At 36.4% G+C, this 16,445-nt stretch overlaps 2 protein-coding genes across 2 annotated transcripts; one reads left to right on the forward strand and one right to left on the reverse strand.

The window, feature by feature from the left end:
* Window positions 1–12,612, reverse strand: LOC129923324 (multiple epidermal growth factor-like domains protein 10). The gene is made up of 7 exons (XM_056013653.1): window positions 12,510–12,612; window positions 10,709–10,813; window positions 10,555–10,596; window positions 9,921–9,950; window positions 8,444–8,542; window positions 7,185–7,280; window positions 1–2,982 (listed from the first exon to the last, which is right to left on the reverse strand). The coding sequence occupies exons 1-7, from the start codon at window positions 12,568–12,570 to the stop codon at window positions 2,825–2,827; spliced, it is 591 nt and encodes a 196-aa protein (XP_055869628.1). The 5' UTR covers window positions 12,571–12,612; the 3' UTR covers window positions 1–2,824.
* An 830-nt stretch (window positions 12,613–13,442) lies between these two features.
* Window positions 13,443–14,089, forward strand: LOC129923431 (46 kDa FK506-binding nuclear protein-like). Its single transcript, XM_056014332.1, has 3 exons — window positions 13,443–13,511; window positions 13,666–13,847; window positions 13,900–14,089. The coding sequence occupies exons 1-3, from the start codon at window positions 13,443–13,445 to the stop codon at window positions 14,087–14,089; spliced, it is 441 nt and encodes a 146-aa protein (XP_055870307.1).
* Window positions 14,090–16,445: the final 2,356 nt, after the last annotated feature.

Genomic DNA, 16,445 nt, shown 5'->3' on the forward strand with positions numbered 1-16,445 from the left:
TTGTATTTCTGTGTACGTGTTTATTTCTTATTGTGATCGTCAAGGAAATCAAACATTTGGTTCAACAAGCAAAATACCGAACCATAACATGCAGGTAGAGACGAATCAGGCACTTATTATGTTCTGTAGTTTTAGCTCAGTCTTACCTTTAGTTCACAGATACATTCGAGAATTAATTTAAAAACAAAACTTGAAAGTATTTTTTTTTTTCGTTCTAAACCCAGGCATTTTTTATAGAGCGATTGTGGTGATTGTAAATAATTATTTATTTAGATTTCTTAACCATTTTGCACCGCCTTTGACATATGTTTCTTCCCCCCCCCCCCCCCCCCCCCCCGCTTTTCGAAATGTTTTCAGGTTACTTGATCTCCTAAAGTCAAAATAAAAATATTTAGATAATAGGAATTTCCAAAGTAATAGATATTCCGAAACTATAAAACTGTCAGAAATAATATAACATATATGAGTTTTTGAAATTTAAAAGGAAATATTGAGATTACTAGAAGTAAGAGAGAGGTGGCAAGGCATGCATCACTTTCATGTATGAAATAGCCGTATCACAAGGTCCTCAGAGCTAACAAATACCTTCCTTCAGAGAACAGTACAAGGAGGAAAAGAAAAGACGGACAAGTAAGTGATGGTAAGACAACATAAAGGAATGGACGGTCGTGGCATTGAAAGAAATTCTATTTAAGGCAAAAGATAGAAAGGAATGGAGAAAGATGGTCAACAGATATTCTGTGGCGCCCCCAACGGTTCAACAGAAGGTGAAGAAGCTAGGCATTATCATATTTCAGGTATATAAAATATTTACAGCACCATAGACCTCAAAAGAAAATCCGATACATGCCAGTTTTAAGATTGTAGAGTCACCTATTTTCCGCTAACAAGAGAATGTAAAAGATTTTTTAATTTGCAAATTTAAAACAGGAAGGCGTAAAAACTTTGGAAACCAGCTCCGTTGCCCATATGCCTAAATCTGGCATACAGAAGAACACCTGGTAAGGTAAGACTTCCTAAATAGATAGTTGATGTTCTGTAACCAAGACTTTGGAACATTGAAAAACAAGTCACCGCCGAAGACTGACATAGACACTGAAAGATTACATCTTGTTTTTAGAGAGTTCAGTAATTGAAGCACATGAAAGAAAGGTCTGTGTTATGGGTTAAAATACTTTAACCCTTCTTTAGAAGAAGCATGTCTTGTTTCGCGACACACCAGTGTATTAGCAGGGGGACAGCATTTATTTCGAAAAAAAAAAAGAAACAAAAATCGTGTAAAATGTTGGCTATTTCACCATAAAATGATTTTTCTCAAAAACTAAGAGTGAACTGCCTATAACTGTAAGCATCTAAAATCAGAAGATGCATTACTGCAAACCTCTAAATTAATTAAAGATTAACTTAATGAGAAATTCTTTAAATCTACTTCGACATTGCTACGAGCATGTAAAATCTCTACAATAAAATCTTATTATTAACTCACGGAACTGTATATTTACACATTTAAAATCAAGACATTTAGGACATCAATTTTGACATTACAGAACACATATAAAACTAAATACGACTTTACTGTACACAATTATAAATCAAGTACGACATTACTGTAAACACCTAAAAATAAAGACGAAATTGCTGTTAACATTGCAAATCATCTACGACACTACAGTAAACGTCTAATTCGAAATACGATATTACCACAAACAATTATAAATCGAGAATGATTTACTGTAAAAACCTACAACAAAAGGAAAAAAAAAATTAATGTATATTTTAAAATCAGCTTTGACATTACATTAAACATCCGAAACGAAATAGGACATTACTGTAAACAAGACATTTAAAACAAAAAATCAAAATAAATTTTCTGCTTCATTACATTTTCTATAAATGGATAAAAAAAAAGAATCATTTGGTATAGCATTACAAAACAAAACATTAGATCCTAGAAAAGCGATTCTGACGTTTTCCTTGTCTAATGTTTAAGTCAAAATATATACATGACATTGATTTTTCTTTCGAAAAAAACAACAACAAACGAATGCATGATACTACGCGCGAGCTGGCCTTTAACGTCAATCGTCTTAAGACATATATTTGTACAAAATCATTTAATTAGTTAATCCGAGGAAAAGATGCGGTCTCACACAACAGCTTAGTAAGTTATATATATATATATTTTAAATCATATCTACTAGTTTGTTTCAATTAAAAAACAACTTAACACGTCATACCTCTCCACCAACATCTCTTCCAACCCCTCAAAAAAAAAAAAAAAAACAAGAGATGAATAATACTCTGTACGACTGAAGAATAAATATGTAAATTTTTTTTTCAATTCTTTTATTTTGATACATACCAATTCTTTTACTAATCACATACTCATTTTAAAAAAAAATAATAATAATATTTGGAACTTTCTCACTCTTCCACAAATACATATTACTTTTTCTTCACACAAAGTCACAGGTGACGCCCTCTATAATAATAATAATGATAATATTTGGAACTTTCTCACTCTTCCACAAATACAAATTACGTTTACTTCACACAAAGTCACAGGTGACGCCCTCTATAATAATAATTTTTGGAACTTTCTCCCTCTTCCACAAATACAAATTACTTTTTCTTCACACAAAGTCACAGGTGACGCCCTCTATAATAATAATAATTAAAAAAATGATCTAAAAAAAAACTTGAACATGATCGATGAAGCAAGCTTTCAGAGAATCCATGAATCCGTCAAGCAGTTTCACCCACACGCCTGTAATGGCCGCTAGTTCCTTGAGGAGGTCCCAATGCAGGACAACTGACCAAGTCTCTATTTGTCTCCAGTCTCCTCCTTCATGGCTGCTGCGTTTCTCTTCAGAAAGATTGTGAGGAAGATATTCATCAAGCCGATCATTGCGATTAGTAATAAGGTGAACCACAGCCAACTCTGACTTTCGGGTAACAAACCACTATCAGCTTCAGTTTGAGCTGTACGCACACAATAAAAATATAGTAAGAATTCATCTCAGTGTCAGTAGTTATGTTTGTTTAGATGTATGTGTGTATAATGTACTTATCTAATTATCTGTATTATCCATCCATGTATCTATCTATCTATCTATCTATCAATCAATCAATCAATCAATCAATCAATCAATCTATCTATCTATCTATCTATCTATCTCTCTATCGACACATGGACGGGCCTGTCACTGAAAGAGATTCTAACCAAGACAAAAGAAAGGAATGGAGATAGACGGTCGACAAATCTTGAACGTTGCTTCTTATGGAGTGTGTGTGTGTGTGTTTTTCTATATTGATGGTTAGAAGAGGCTAGCGATTGGTTGTGAATAATGCAACATACGTGGCGTTGTCGTCATTTGGTCTATACAATCTTCCATGTTCATAAGCTCTCCATTGGCAAAGTGGTTAACGTGGTGGCTTAAGAAGAGTTCAAATGGAGGTCGTTTCCCCCTTTTTTATTTTATAAATACTTTTATTTGTCAGTCTAGATCTATTACAAATTTAATTACATGACTCAGAGGCGTCACTGGGGTGGGGTCAGCTCAGAGTTTCACCCCGCCCCTCCCCCTCCTTTTAAAAAATCCTTTTTTTCGTTTGTTTATTGCGCTGTATTACATATAGTTTATAATTATCTACGTTATTTGATTGTTCAACAACTTTAAAATGAGTTTCTATTAAATTTTAAAATTTAGTTTATTACAATGTATGTATAATTGATCTAGTTCACTAAGTTTTGTAGTCATGTGAAACTGCACGCATCCTTAATCTTTGGAATCGAAGACATTGCCAATGATCTATAGTTCAATTCTGCAACAAGGTCACCATAAGTAAATTACACCGTTTTTTTTTTATGGATTTCAGACTTAGAAACGTATAAAATTCCGCTCTGTTAAAGTGCCGTTTGTTCATTTGTCTCAAAAAGTTCTTAATTTTAATAAAAACAAGGCTACAAAAGACAGTTTGTGTGGAAACACAAACTCAAAATCGGCCCCCGAAGTGGTCCATCCAGGCAGGCTTCAATATTTTCGGAAAGAACATCCGAATGAAATTATATCAAAGACTAATGAGAGATAAGAATGGAGAAAGAAGGATAACAGATCTTGTGTAGTGCCCCAACGGTCCCGCAGATCAAAGGATAGGTGAAAGTGAATGTAAAGTTAGATGTGAACCTGGCCGAACTAGTTCCCCTTTCAGACCTTGTGGTCTATAGGGCAGATGATATAAAGTTCATCTGTTTTTGTGTCCTACGGTTAACGAGGGTGTCATGTAGCCAGCACAACGACCAACCGCCTTTACTTTTCCCCAACTTATGTCAGGTACCCATTAGAACTGAGTGGACTCAGAGGCGCCCAAAGATTCCAAAGTTAAAAATCCCAGTCTTCACCAGGATTCGAACCCGGGACCCCCGTTCGGAAGCCAAGCACTTTACCGCTCAGCCACCGCGCCTCCCCTGGTCTAACTGATGTCTTATAATTGATCTAATTTTTTAAAAAGGTTCAATCTCTTATTCGGATCCTAAAAAAAACAAAAAAAAAAAAAAAAAAAAAAAAAAAAAAAACTGTGCATAGCTATTTTATTAAATTTAGGCAAATGATACTAATAAGATTACTATTCGTTTAAAATTAGGTCAAACTTATAATGCATACTAATTAGCTTTTTCTCTTTAAAAAAAATACTTGCATAACTGATTTTAAAAATTAGATTTTTCGCTTTCAGAAAAAAAAAAGTAGCCGTTGCATCAGAACTTTGAAAGGTCTAAAATATTGTGATGTCGGATTTTCAATATCTTTTCTAGTTTACGAGATCTAAACTGGACGGACCGACAGACATTTCACACAAAACTAATAGCGTCTTTTCCCCTTTCGGGGGATGCTAAAAAACTAAATCTTTTTCACATGAGACTCCATAGATAAACAGATGGTAAGAAACGACGAAGGCTTTGCCAAGTGATTTAGAGATAGTTTTGTAAGGGCTTAGCGGCATATGAAACCTGCACTGTCGACTTTTATTTTCTTCAAGAAAAACGTTTGTTGCCTTTAGATCCCTTCTCAGTCATGGTATTTCTGTTTGAATGTCGCCTTTTGAAAAACTCATCATTTACGCCAATGTTTTGAAACTGACATCTACAATCATCTACAATCATCTACAATCATCTTTAAAACTTTCTTGATTGTTGAACTAAAGAATGTTTCGTTTGGATAGCTCCATAGTTATCTGCTACATCAATGATTGCTTCCAGTAGGAGTTGAAGCTCAGAGTTACAAAGCGATCAATGCACATAAGAATTAATCTCTTTTTCTTTTCTTAAATAGTGAGTCCGGCATTTAGTGATCGCTCTCCAGACATTTTCTTCTGCTTTTAATTTTGTTTTCGTCTGAATCACAGTACTATTTTTAGAAGAGCCTTTTTTTATAAACAATTTGTGGGTTATGCTTTTGTTAAAAAAAAGTTTTAATTCGAGTACATCTCCCCCCCACTCCCCACGCCACCCAAAAAAAAAAATAAAGTAAACATACGTAAAATAAAAGATCTTAAGCTGCGCTTTTAGTGGCATTAGTCTCATAACGAACAAAGTATTTCAATCGTATTTAAACAAATGCAAGGCAAAAACTAATTTCTGAAACAGAATGTTGACCACATAGATTGAGTAAATCTTATACACAAATAGCTATTCTATTGGTCCTTAATACATTTCCCCCACTCCTCCATGGTTCCAGACATTGAAATGCATTTTCATATCTTTGAGCTCCACATATAAATTCAAGCTTAACCTTTTCTAGACATTTTGAAGATGTTAAGTTGATCTCATAAGCTTTTTTTTGTAAAATCATATAACTTCTGAATCTGATCAGTGTGTGCTATTTCAGGTGTGCTATATCAGGTGTGCTATGTTAGGTGTGCTATATCAGGTGTGTTGTCAAACAAAATACAGATGTGTTTACTGTCATTCTGACTCTAATATCTTTTACGTCGTTTGCTAAATCATTTATAAACTTTTTTACATGACAGATATACTTTCAGCAATGGTTTTTATCTACACATTTCCATTATCTCATGGAAATTCTTTATTCAATAAAGACACATTGTTAATATGGTCACACAATGTCAAATATTAAGCTTTATAGAAACAATCTGTGCAATATACATTGCAACAATTCCTTCATCTTGGCTACAGCTTCTTCTACGCAAAAATAACATCATCATCTTCACAAATCTTAATGGCATTTTATTTGCTTTCCAATTCTACAAAATTTTAATTAATTACATGTGAGATTTCAAGAATATTTTAAGACTGAAGAATGCCGTCATTTGTTAAACAGTGACTATTGACAGGCATCCTGATATTAAGAAGCTATCTACCAATTCAATAGATTCGACTAAAACATTTTTTTAAAATCAAAGCAGTGTTCATATAAAAACATTCAGCTGGTAAACATCTGAAAGAAAGGTTTCACGTTTTCCTTGATATATAAAGTATGATTTAGGATTTTAAACCTTTTGATAGCATTTCATTAAACAATTAAAATATGTTTAGTCGAAATGAAAAAAAAAGTAGAAAGATCTCTTTATTAATTTTAAATAACATGTTCCAATATTTAGCCACTGTCGTTTATTTTTTTTTAATTGTCAGTATTTTACTAAGTGCATTTTTTTAAACGGGTGTCACCCGGTGCAGAACACACCCCCTCACCCCCTAGTGACGCCACTGACATGACTGATTCAAACTAAGCTATGCGTAATATAAGCCTTGTTTTTTCGAAAATGTATTTTTTTTGTTAATGTTCCTGTTATGGAGTGAAAGTCGTTTACATTCTGTCATGATTATTATTGTAGCTTTTTATATAGCGCTACTTTCATGCTTATAGCATGCTCAGAGCGCTTTTGGTCCAATCTCATTTGTGGACCAATGGGGGTGGGAGGGGGTACCTAGGGGTTGATTTTCCGTGTTGCCCGAGTCGGGTGTCGAACCTCGAGCCCCCTTCAAGGTAGCCAAGCCAAGCCAAGTTCAAGCACACTTGGCCTCTCGACCACGCTTCCCACCGATATGCTCCCAGATAGAGGTTAGGGTAAGAGCCCAGGGGCACCGAATGACTGCTGATAAACCAGAAGAACTAAGTTTACATGATAACAATAACTATAATTTACCACAAAAAATTATAACTTACCAAACGAACAGTCCTGTCCTGTGAATCCTACGATGCAACCATCGACACATATCGCTGTTTTACGCTCACATGCTTGGTTCAGACAATTAGCGCAGGCTGGTTAGGAAATACATTGAGCCATTAAGTCTGTCGGGCAACTCAACGCCCAAAGATACAATGGTAATACTCAAGCTGAATAAGTAATGTACAATATATATAATTTATACAATACTAGCCGGACATTACCCGTGGCCTGTGGGCCTTAGTTTGTGTTTACTAATCTAGTGGATTGGATTTAGATGTATGTTAAATTTAGATAATGATCCTTTCAAGTTTTTCTCTTTCGCCACGAAAATAAAAGTAGTTTTGCGAAACTGGGTTTACCCGATGCCGATGCATCCATATCTATTAAAAACGAAAGGAACGATAGATGAATATGATTTAAAGTACAATTAAAACGGGTTTACCCGATTTGTTCAATGAATTAGATTCTAAAGTACGTCAGGACGTCTATAGTCGAGAATGTAAGGAACAAATTTATGTAAAAATGCTTTTGAAACACAATTTGAAGGTTAATTTCATTTAATAATGAAATCAATAGACTAGATCTATATTTTGTATTTTCATGTGTAAAAGTAAAAAAAAAAATCTGTGCAAAGTGTAGTTTTAAAAATTAGATCTAGATCCTTTCGATCTAAACATGGTAAACATGGCCTGGATCCATGAAATAGTACTATTTTCACGGAGTTGGGCAACTTTTTCTTTTCTTTTGTTTTGAGGGTCTTACGTTTTCTTTAGGGCTACAATACATACGTGACGGTTCCAGTTAGTACCAAAGGAACATTTATGCCAAGTTTTATCAGGATTGGTGAAACGGTTTTGATTTCTATGCAGGACATACATCCATACATACGCCTTACTTTCTACTTTCTAGTATATAAGATAAGACAGCCATCAGACATAACACATCTCTCTACTGCCTTTTTTTTTTTCACATCCATTCATCTTGGTCTCTTCGTGGTGCGCTGGTGCAGGACAGGGCTACTACATTCAGTCACTCCAAACGAAAGCTATATTGAAATCTTTTCTAAGTTATCCATATGTTGATTTTTTTTTACGTTAATTAATTTGAGATTATATTGTCAAGAACATACAGGACGAGACACGGTTTCCTATTTTTCCTTGCAGCCGGGGCCCCGTGAGTCAAAGTTAGGCTGTAGCCTTGAGAAATAGGGCAATGGCCTGTGCAATAACAGCTTCCTTGTAAATGTCGTACTTACACGTTGAGCAGTTGACATCCCCAAAGCCTTTGACACAGCCCAGAGTGCAGGAACCAGTGACTGGATGACAAGTTTTGTTGAGACAGTTCACTGAACAAACTGGTTTTAAAAAAGTACATTATCAATTATATACTGATGTGATTTAGACTGGACTTGTTATCGACACTAAAGTGATATGCCATTTGCGCTGCAAACGCTACAGAACCAAACTTTGATGTTTCAAAACATATGTGCCAAAATAAACTTCAAGGGCTCAACAAATGCGATGGAGGCCGCAGCAGCATCCACATGGTTTTCTCACTGTGTGGTATCCAGAAAACTTGTTGATGTCACAATGTTGTGTGTGATGGCGATAGTAAACCACCTTGATCTGACATAACCAAACTCAGGATAGGATTTACAAATGTTGAAGTAATTCCATCTCAAAAAGAATGATTCATGCTCTGAACTATTTAAAAACCTCAAAGACCAAAGAGCTAAATTAGGCCTTGAGGCTTAGAGAAATCGATAATTGAAAAAAAAAACAACAACTAAGCTCTTCTTCTAATTGCTCCTGACAGCAAAAAAAAATGAAAATGGTTGTTATGGGCTCATTGGTTTTAATATGGTTCAAACCTGGATCCCAATTACAGGTTGTGTCCTAATGAAGCAGCTATAAAAAAAAATCAAACAGACCATTTCATCATAAATAGGAAAACTTGTATTTTCATAGAGTTAAAAGACTGACCTACTCAGCACTGTTCGAAAGATGTTCTAAAATGGAAACTCAAAACGCTAATGAATCGTTTTATTTTATCACATGGCAGAGACGCCCTAAATCAGGATTCGCCACGATATAAACCGTTAAGGATGCGACATATCTCGCTGTTTCGGCGTTCCATAACGGACCTAATACGAATTCCCTGGACACCAAAGAACATTTCTTTGAATGAAACAAACAAACAAAATTAGTCAGATAAAGAATATCGATCGAATTGACGTACAGAAGATTAAAAAATACTTGGATAAACAAAGAATTGAGCGACAGCATATGAAGAGGTTCCAGAAGGCCTGAGCTATCAATCAGGTCATTATACTAACTAATTTGTTATTATCTGTTATGTTGTTTAATGTAAAAAAACAACAATCTTTTTGTCTTGAGTTTTATGCTTACATAAAAATATTTATTTATCATTTTGTCAAACTGATTTTTTTTAATGAATGTCGTCCGTATGTATGTAAATATCCTTACTTCTGTATAAGATACATTAGTATTTCTCACGTGTAGCTCGTTTATCGTATTTATAAAGTTCCCTGAAGGAAGTTAATAGAGAGCACACATGTTCAATACCTCTAGTAGTTCTCATGGAAATAACAAAAAATTAATAGTAAGTAACCCTGGAGCAAACATAAAGACGAAGAAAAGGTAAAAAAATAAATAAATGAAAAAGCTTAAAATTGAAACCAAAAATAATTTTCAATAAAATGTGTCAGTTACCCATGGATCCATTGGAAAGTTTCCGAGGTGCTATCAAGAAATAAAAAAAAAGAAATATTAGAGTGCTTTGGAGTGTTTTTAGAATTTTGTAAACATTGTTCATTTTCAAGATGGACACAGTCTCCATAGTGACCCGAAAGACTAATTATTTTAATTATTTAAGGAGAAAATATTTTTAACAAAATCAAAGTAGAGTCCCACCTTCTGACCTAGCGATTTATAGGGTAATAGTGAAGTAAAATTCCTCTTTCAGATCATGCGGTCTAGAGGGCAGAGGATGTTAAGGTCATTTGTTTCTTTGGCCAACGGTTAACGAGCAGGCTGCCATGTGGCCAGCACAACGACCAACTGCCCTTACTTTCCCCAACTAAAATCAGGTAACCCTTAGAGTTGGGAGGATTCAAGGGCGCCCCAAAAATCCCGAAAGTCAAAATCCCAACTCTCACCATGATTCAAACCCAGGACCCCCAGGCCAAGCGCTTAACCACTCAGCCACCGCCCCCCCCCCTAAATTACAGTAGCACACAAATAGATGACATTTTTTTTTAATCTAATAGTTATGTTTTTTAAACGCGTGATTATGACTTTTTGTTTTCCATTTTTATCTTTAAAGATGAACAACTTTGATACCCACCAGCGTTATCGCAGTTTGACCCGGAATCTCCTTTCTCACATCCTGTAGGACAAGACACTTTATGTAAGTAATTTAATAGTTATTATTTTAAACGCGTGATAATGATTTTTGTTTTCCATTTTTATGTTTAAAGATTGACAACTTTGATACCCACCAACGCTGTCGCATTTCATCCCGGAATATCCTTCCTCACATCCAGCGGGACATGATCCATCTTCTTGCTGGCATTGCGTTTGATTTTTGCAGTGGCCCTTGCACTCTACAATGAGAAAGACATCGGGTTCATTATAGTTATTGGAATCATGGATTACTTGACTAGCTACTGGAACCATAGACATCGGGTTCATTATAGTTATTGGAATCATGGATTACTTGACTAGCTACTGGAACCATAGACATCGGGTTCATTATAGTTATTGGAATCATGGATTACTTGACTAGCTATTGGAACCACAGAGGCACATTTCTTATTCCCTATGCTAGGACAAAGTTGTATAAGTACTCCTTCTTCCTAAAAGCCAAACGAGAGAGGAACGGATTGCCTGAATCAGCCAGGAAAACCAATGACTTTCCATGCATGTATAAAAATGAAGCTTTGACATATAAGAACAAGATTGCGTCTTGATAAGGACCTAAACTATTTGAGGTATGGGCCCCCTTATAACTCCAATCCTCCCCCTGACTGTGGTATAAAACAACAAGCAATCTTCCGTTGGTTCTATCTTTATAAAAGATTGTAAATGTCCATAGCTTTCACTGTGATCAGTGGCGCAGCTAGGAATTCGACATTATTTGGGAGTCCTGAGGTGGGGGGGGGGGAGGCCCTTTGGGGGGGGGGGCAGCATTTTGCGTAATATTTTATGTATAAAAAAATTCAAACATTCATTTGGGGGCCCCATCAAGTAGACGCCAGGGGGGATTTTCAAATTCTCATCCCACCCTAGCTACGCCAATGACTGTGATATATTTGTTTTGTATATCCTTGTTTACGTGCTATGAATCTTCGTCTTATAAAATCAATATTTTAATATTTTTGATAATTTAAAAAAAAATTCGATCGTTTTTTTTATTTGTGAGTGTCTGTCTGTGTGTCTGTCTGGCCAAAAGTTTGTACACGTTATTTCTCCGACACCCAATCTCGGATCAAGCTGAAATGTTGCGAAATTATTTTTTTTTTACCTGACAACACAGGAATAAATTTTTTAATAAAAAATACCAATTTGTTAATTAACAATTGGTAATAAATTACTTTGTTTGGTATCTCAAACAAGGGAAAGAAATAGTACAAGACTGAAGTGGTGGGATAAGTTGAATTAGTCCCCTTTGTATTAGGCTGCAGTCACATGATTGGAGAACTAAAACATGAAATAGAAACAATAAATAACTAACTAGACAATCTTCCATCTTCATAGACTCTTCGCTAGTTGAGTGGTTACCGCGTTGGTATGAGAAGCCCTTTTTTTTTTAAATGTATTTTCATAAATTAATTTTAATTAATAAATTTTAATTTATTTTCATAAATGCTTTTTTTTTTATTTTTAGTCTAGACCTATAACAAATTGAACGTTATGGCTGACCCAAACGTATATATACAACTGCTCTTAATATAAACTTTTTTTTTTAAAGTATTTCTTATTGGTATCTCTAATATTTGAAAGTCTAGCATATACTTTTGTGTACAGGCAAAACTTTTGAGAATTTTGTGGCAACGGACTTACTGAAATCGTTAACGTTTTTTTTAAATGAATCCTGTCAATTGCGACATAAAATGGTGTAATTATCTCAAAAAAATTAGTCTGTAGTTTTAGAAATATGATCTTCTTTCAAATCCCAAGCACCAGAGTGTTGAATGTGTGCATTCGCTGATTGTGTGTGTGTGTGTGTGAGTGCTTTTCTTCATTATTATCTTTAAATGTGCAGACCTCAACAAGAAAAAAAAAGGAACTAAACCCTACCTTGCGAGCAATCAAATCCATAGGAGTTGTTCAGACATCCCGATGTGCATTTTCCATCCATATTGCACTCTCCTGAACCCCCACAGTTATTGCTGCACTCTAGGAAAAAAAAAGTGTCTTCAATTACGCCTTAACGACATTTAGTTCACACAAGATTATTAACTCTTTCTCTCTGTAAAAATTTTCGTTGATTCGATAGAATGGTTCATTTCGCTCATTTGTATTTCACTATCCTGTTATGTTTAAAATGCAATAACTTTTTTTTGTTTCTTATCAGCAAATGTTATATTTGGAATTGAATGCATGCTTTATTTTTCTACACAGCAAAAATTAAAGTTTATAAATCCAAAATCAGTTTAGTTTAATGTGAGTCAAATCAACGTTGGCACTGTCAGTTAGGAGAGAAATAGTTACATCCTACTGTAATTTGTCTTATCTGGCTCTTTAGAGTTTGTATTGATCAGAAGACTGTTGGAGTATTTCTTTGGTTAGTAGGCCTATTATTAAATTTCAAGCATTATTACCAGACTAAAGATAAAGACATATACAATATTAAAGTAACACTAAATCAAATAAATCAACAGGCTAAGTCGATCAAATATGAATGTGGTATTCCGAACGACCACGTTCCAGTCTCAGTAACTACAAGAACGTTGAAGAGGTTACTGCTACGAGAGCCTTGCCTCACCTGTCTATATCTAAGCTGCGGTCTCGCTTTGAATTAATGTCTGAGTAAAATGTTGTAAAATGTTTTACATGTTTCGGATGTTCCTTCAGAGTTGAAGTTAATTACTTCCTAGTCCAAACCTCCCGCAGGGGGATGGGAGCGGGCAGGGTTTGAACCCGGGACCATCGATACATCTGAACGACAGTCCAGCGCGCAAACCGCACGACCAGGCAGCCATCCTAAAACATGAAATATTCCCTGTGTCTATGGCAGCTCTGGATGTCAGTTCAAAGAAACCAACTGAAACAGGTGATGCTGCAACGGGAGTCTTCTCTGTACACTTCACAGCAACCTCCTACAGCAGCCACTGGATATCTTCTCTGTACACTTCACAGCAACCTCCTACAGCAGCCACTGGATATCTTCTCTGTACACTTCACAGCAACCTCCTACAGCAGCCACTGAATATCTTCTCTGTACACTTCACAGCAACAGCAGCCACTGGATCTCAACTTGGCTACTGGCGAAGAAGTCTCTTTCAGTCTCAACGGCTCAGGTGTTGTCCATCTGACTGGATATTTAATCGGTGATGATGATGATGAACCAAGTATGGAATTCTCAGACGATGAAGAGCCACCCTCACTCATCGATTCCTCTGGAAATAACCAGAAGTTGGCAGGTATCATAAGCAAGGCTATTAGCTCACTCAAAGATTCAAAAAAGGATGAAACTTCTGGATGGGATAGATTCTGATGATGATGATGACGATGAAGATGATGAAGATTACAGTGAAGAAGAAGAAGGGTTTTCTGACGAGGATGATTTTGATAAAGAATTCTTTGATGAGGAGGAGGACAGTGATGAAGATTTAGATGAAGAAGACAGTGATGAAGAAGAGGAATCCCCTAAATAGAAAAACAAAGCTGACAAGACTCCAGCCAAATCTCCGGCCAACACCCCAAGCTCAAAGAAAGAAAAAAAACAGGATGCCAATAAATCTAAACAAGAGTAGAAAACACCTAAACAACAGAACGGAAAGGCCAAACAGAAATGGGCAGCTACTCCGGCAACACCAGAAACACCAGTGACACCTGGTGGTGATGGGGAAGGAGAGAGTGCTAAGAAGAAGAAAAAAAAAGAAGAAGAAGAAAAATAAAGGGGACAACTCAGTGAATGACACTACAGCCAGCACTCCAGGCACACTCCAGGCACACCTGCAGCAACCAAGACACCAGAGTCTACACTATCAGCAACACCAAAGAAAAGGGTCTCAATACAGCAAGGTTCACGACAGAAGGTCCACTACAGCCCGGCTCAATACAGCAAGGTTCACGACAGAAGGTCCACTACAGCCCGGCTCAATACAGCAAGGTTCACGACAGAAGGTCCACTACAGCCCGGCTCAATACAGCAAGGTTCACGACAGAAGGTCCACTACAGCCCGACTCAATACAGCAAGGTTCAGACAGAAGGTCCACTACAGCCCGGTTCAATACAGTCCGGTCGACTACAGCACAGTTCAACGGTGTGGTTCTGTACGGAGCATTACGACGGTTCAGTGCGGAGTACTGTCAAGTACAGTTGAGACGAACGGGGTCTTGATCTTGGTCTGTGATCGAGTCCGACACAACGAACCTAGTGTGTGAAGTCAGTAATTGCACGTTTACTAGCTCGTCTCAGAGTCCCGTCCCTACACTAGCTTCTCCTTCTACAGGACGACCGAGAATTATTTATTGTTAAAGCATAATACACTAACAACCACCTCGATATAAACTACCATGTAAATACCACATGAAATACCAGCAAATTTTCAATTACGAGATAATTAACAACTTACAGTAACTATCAACTAATAGCTAACAAACAATAACCAGCCATGTATCAACTAGCAATAGAATACAAGCCATATAACAACTACCAGATAAGAATTAGCTACCAGCTATGTATCGACTACCAGCTAAGTATCAACTACAAGCTAAGTATCAACTACCAGCTAAGTATCAACTACCAGCTAAGTATCAGCTACCAGCTAATTATTAACTACCAGCTAAATATCAGCTACCATCTAATAATCAGCTACCATCTAATTATCAGCTACCAGCTAATTATCAACTACCAGCTAAATATAAGTTACCATCTAATTATCAACTACCAGCTAAGTATCAACTACCAGCTAAAGTAACAACTACCAGCTAAGTATCAACTACCAGCTAAATATCATCTACCATCTAAGTATCAACTGCCAGCTAAGTATCAACTGCTAGCTAAGTATCAACTACCAGCTAAGTATCAACTACCAGCTAAGTATCATCTACCAGCTAAGTATCAACTACCAGCTTAGTATCAATTACCAGCTAAGTATCATCTACCAGCTAAGTATCAACTACCAGCTAAGTATCAACTACCAGCTAAGTTTCAACTACCAGCTAAGTATCAGCTACCATCAAAGTTCTGAGTAACCAACTAGCAACTATTCAAGAAGTGTGATATCGACATTCACGGCTGGGAAGCACTATCTCTCCATCGTTCCTCATCGCGTGAAGCTGTGAGTGTCTGAGTTTAAGGATATCGTTATGCTATATTGCAGCTATATATATATATTTATAGTATTTTTGCGTATTAATCTCGGGACGGAAGTAGTAGATAGAGTTAGACAGGAAATACGACTATGTTAAGAGATGCTCGAGGGAATTGACAATAGACTCTCAGAGAGAACATTCGACTTCCATTTTCCCCTATAAATAAATGTTTCAAGGGTTTACTAAAGTGTTATCCAGTTCCTTAAATAGCATCTGAAAAGCCGAGCAGCCATGATGACTTATGTGTCTTGATCGGGACATAACAACATGAGGCAATGTGATCAGACATGGGCAGACAATTCAAATCTCAAAATGCTGAGAAAAGAAGAAGTCTTATCTCCAGGTGATCAAACCTACCCACGTGACGTATGCGGCAGGCAAGCTCAAAGAAAGAAAAAAAACAGGATGCCAATAAATCTAAACAAGAGTAGAAAACACCTAAACAACAGAACGGAAAGGCCAAACAGAAATGGGCAGCTACTCCGGCAACACCAGAAACACCAGTGACACCTGGTGGTGATGGGGAAGGAGAGAGTGCTAAGAAGAAGAAAAAAAAAGAAGAAGAAGAAAAATAAAGGGGACAACTCAGTGAATGACACTACAGCCAGCACTCCAGGCACACTCCAGGCACACCTGCAGCAACCAAGACACCAGAGTCTACACTATCAGCAACACCAAAGAAAAGGGTCT

This window comes from Biomphalaria glabrata, chromosome 16 (genome assembly GCF_947242115.1).
Source record: "Biomphalaria glabrata chromosome 16, xgBioGlab47.1, whole genome shotgun sequence".
NCBI classification, from domain to species: domain Eukaryota; kingdom Metazoa; phylum Mollusca; class Gastropoda; family Planorbidae; genus Biomphalaria; species Biomphalaria glabrata.

Bases quoted from the DNA above. Each gene is read 5' to 3' on its own strand.
- LOC129923324 (XM_056013653.1), bottom strand. From the start codon at position 12,570: ATGGATGGAAAATGCACATCGGGATGTCTGAACAACTCCTATGGATTT. The intron at 10,814-12,509 runs GTAGGGTTTAGT...TTCTCATTGTAG, and splicing joins TGGATTTGATTGCTCGCAAG to AGTGCAAGGGCCACTGCAAA. The intron at 2,983-7,184 runs GTAAGTTATAAT...GTGTGCGTACAG, and splicing joins AGGACAGGACTGTTCGTTTG to CTCAAACTGAAGCTGATAGT.
- LOC129923431 (XM_056014332.1), top strand. From the start codon at position 13,443: ATGGCAGCTCTGGATGTCAGTTCAAAGAAACCAACTGAAACAGGTGAT. The intron at 13,512-13,665 runs GTACACTTCACA...TACACTTCACAG, and splicing joins CTGCAACGGGAGTCTTCTCT to CAACAGCAGCCACTGGATCT. The intron at 13,848-13,899 runs GTTGGCAGGTAT...GATTCAAAAAAG, and splicing joins TCCTCTGGAAATAACCAGAA to GATGAAACTTCTGGATGGGA.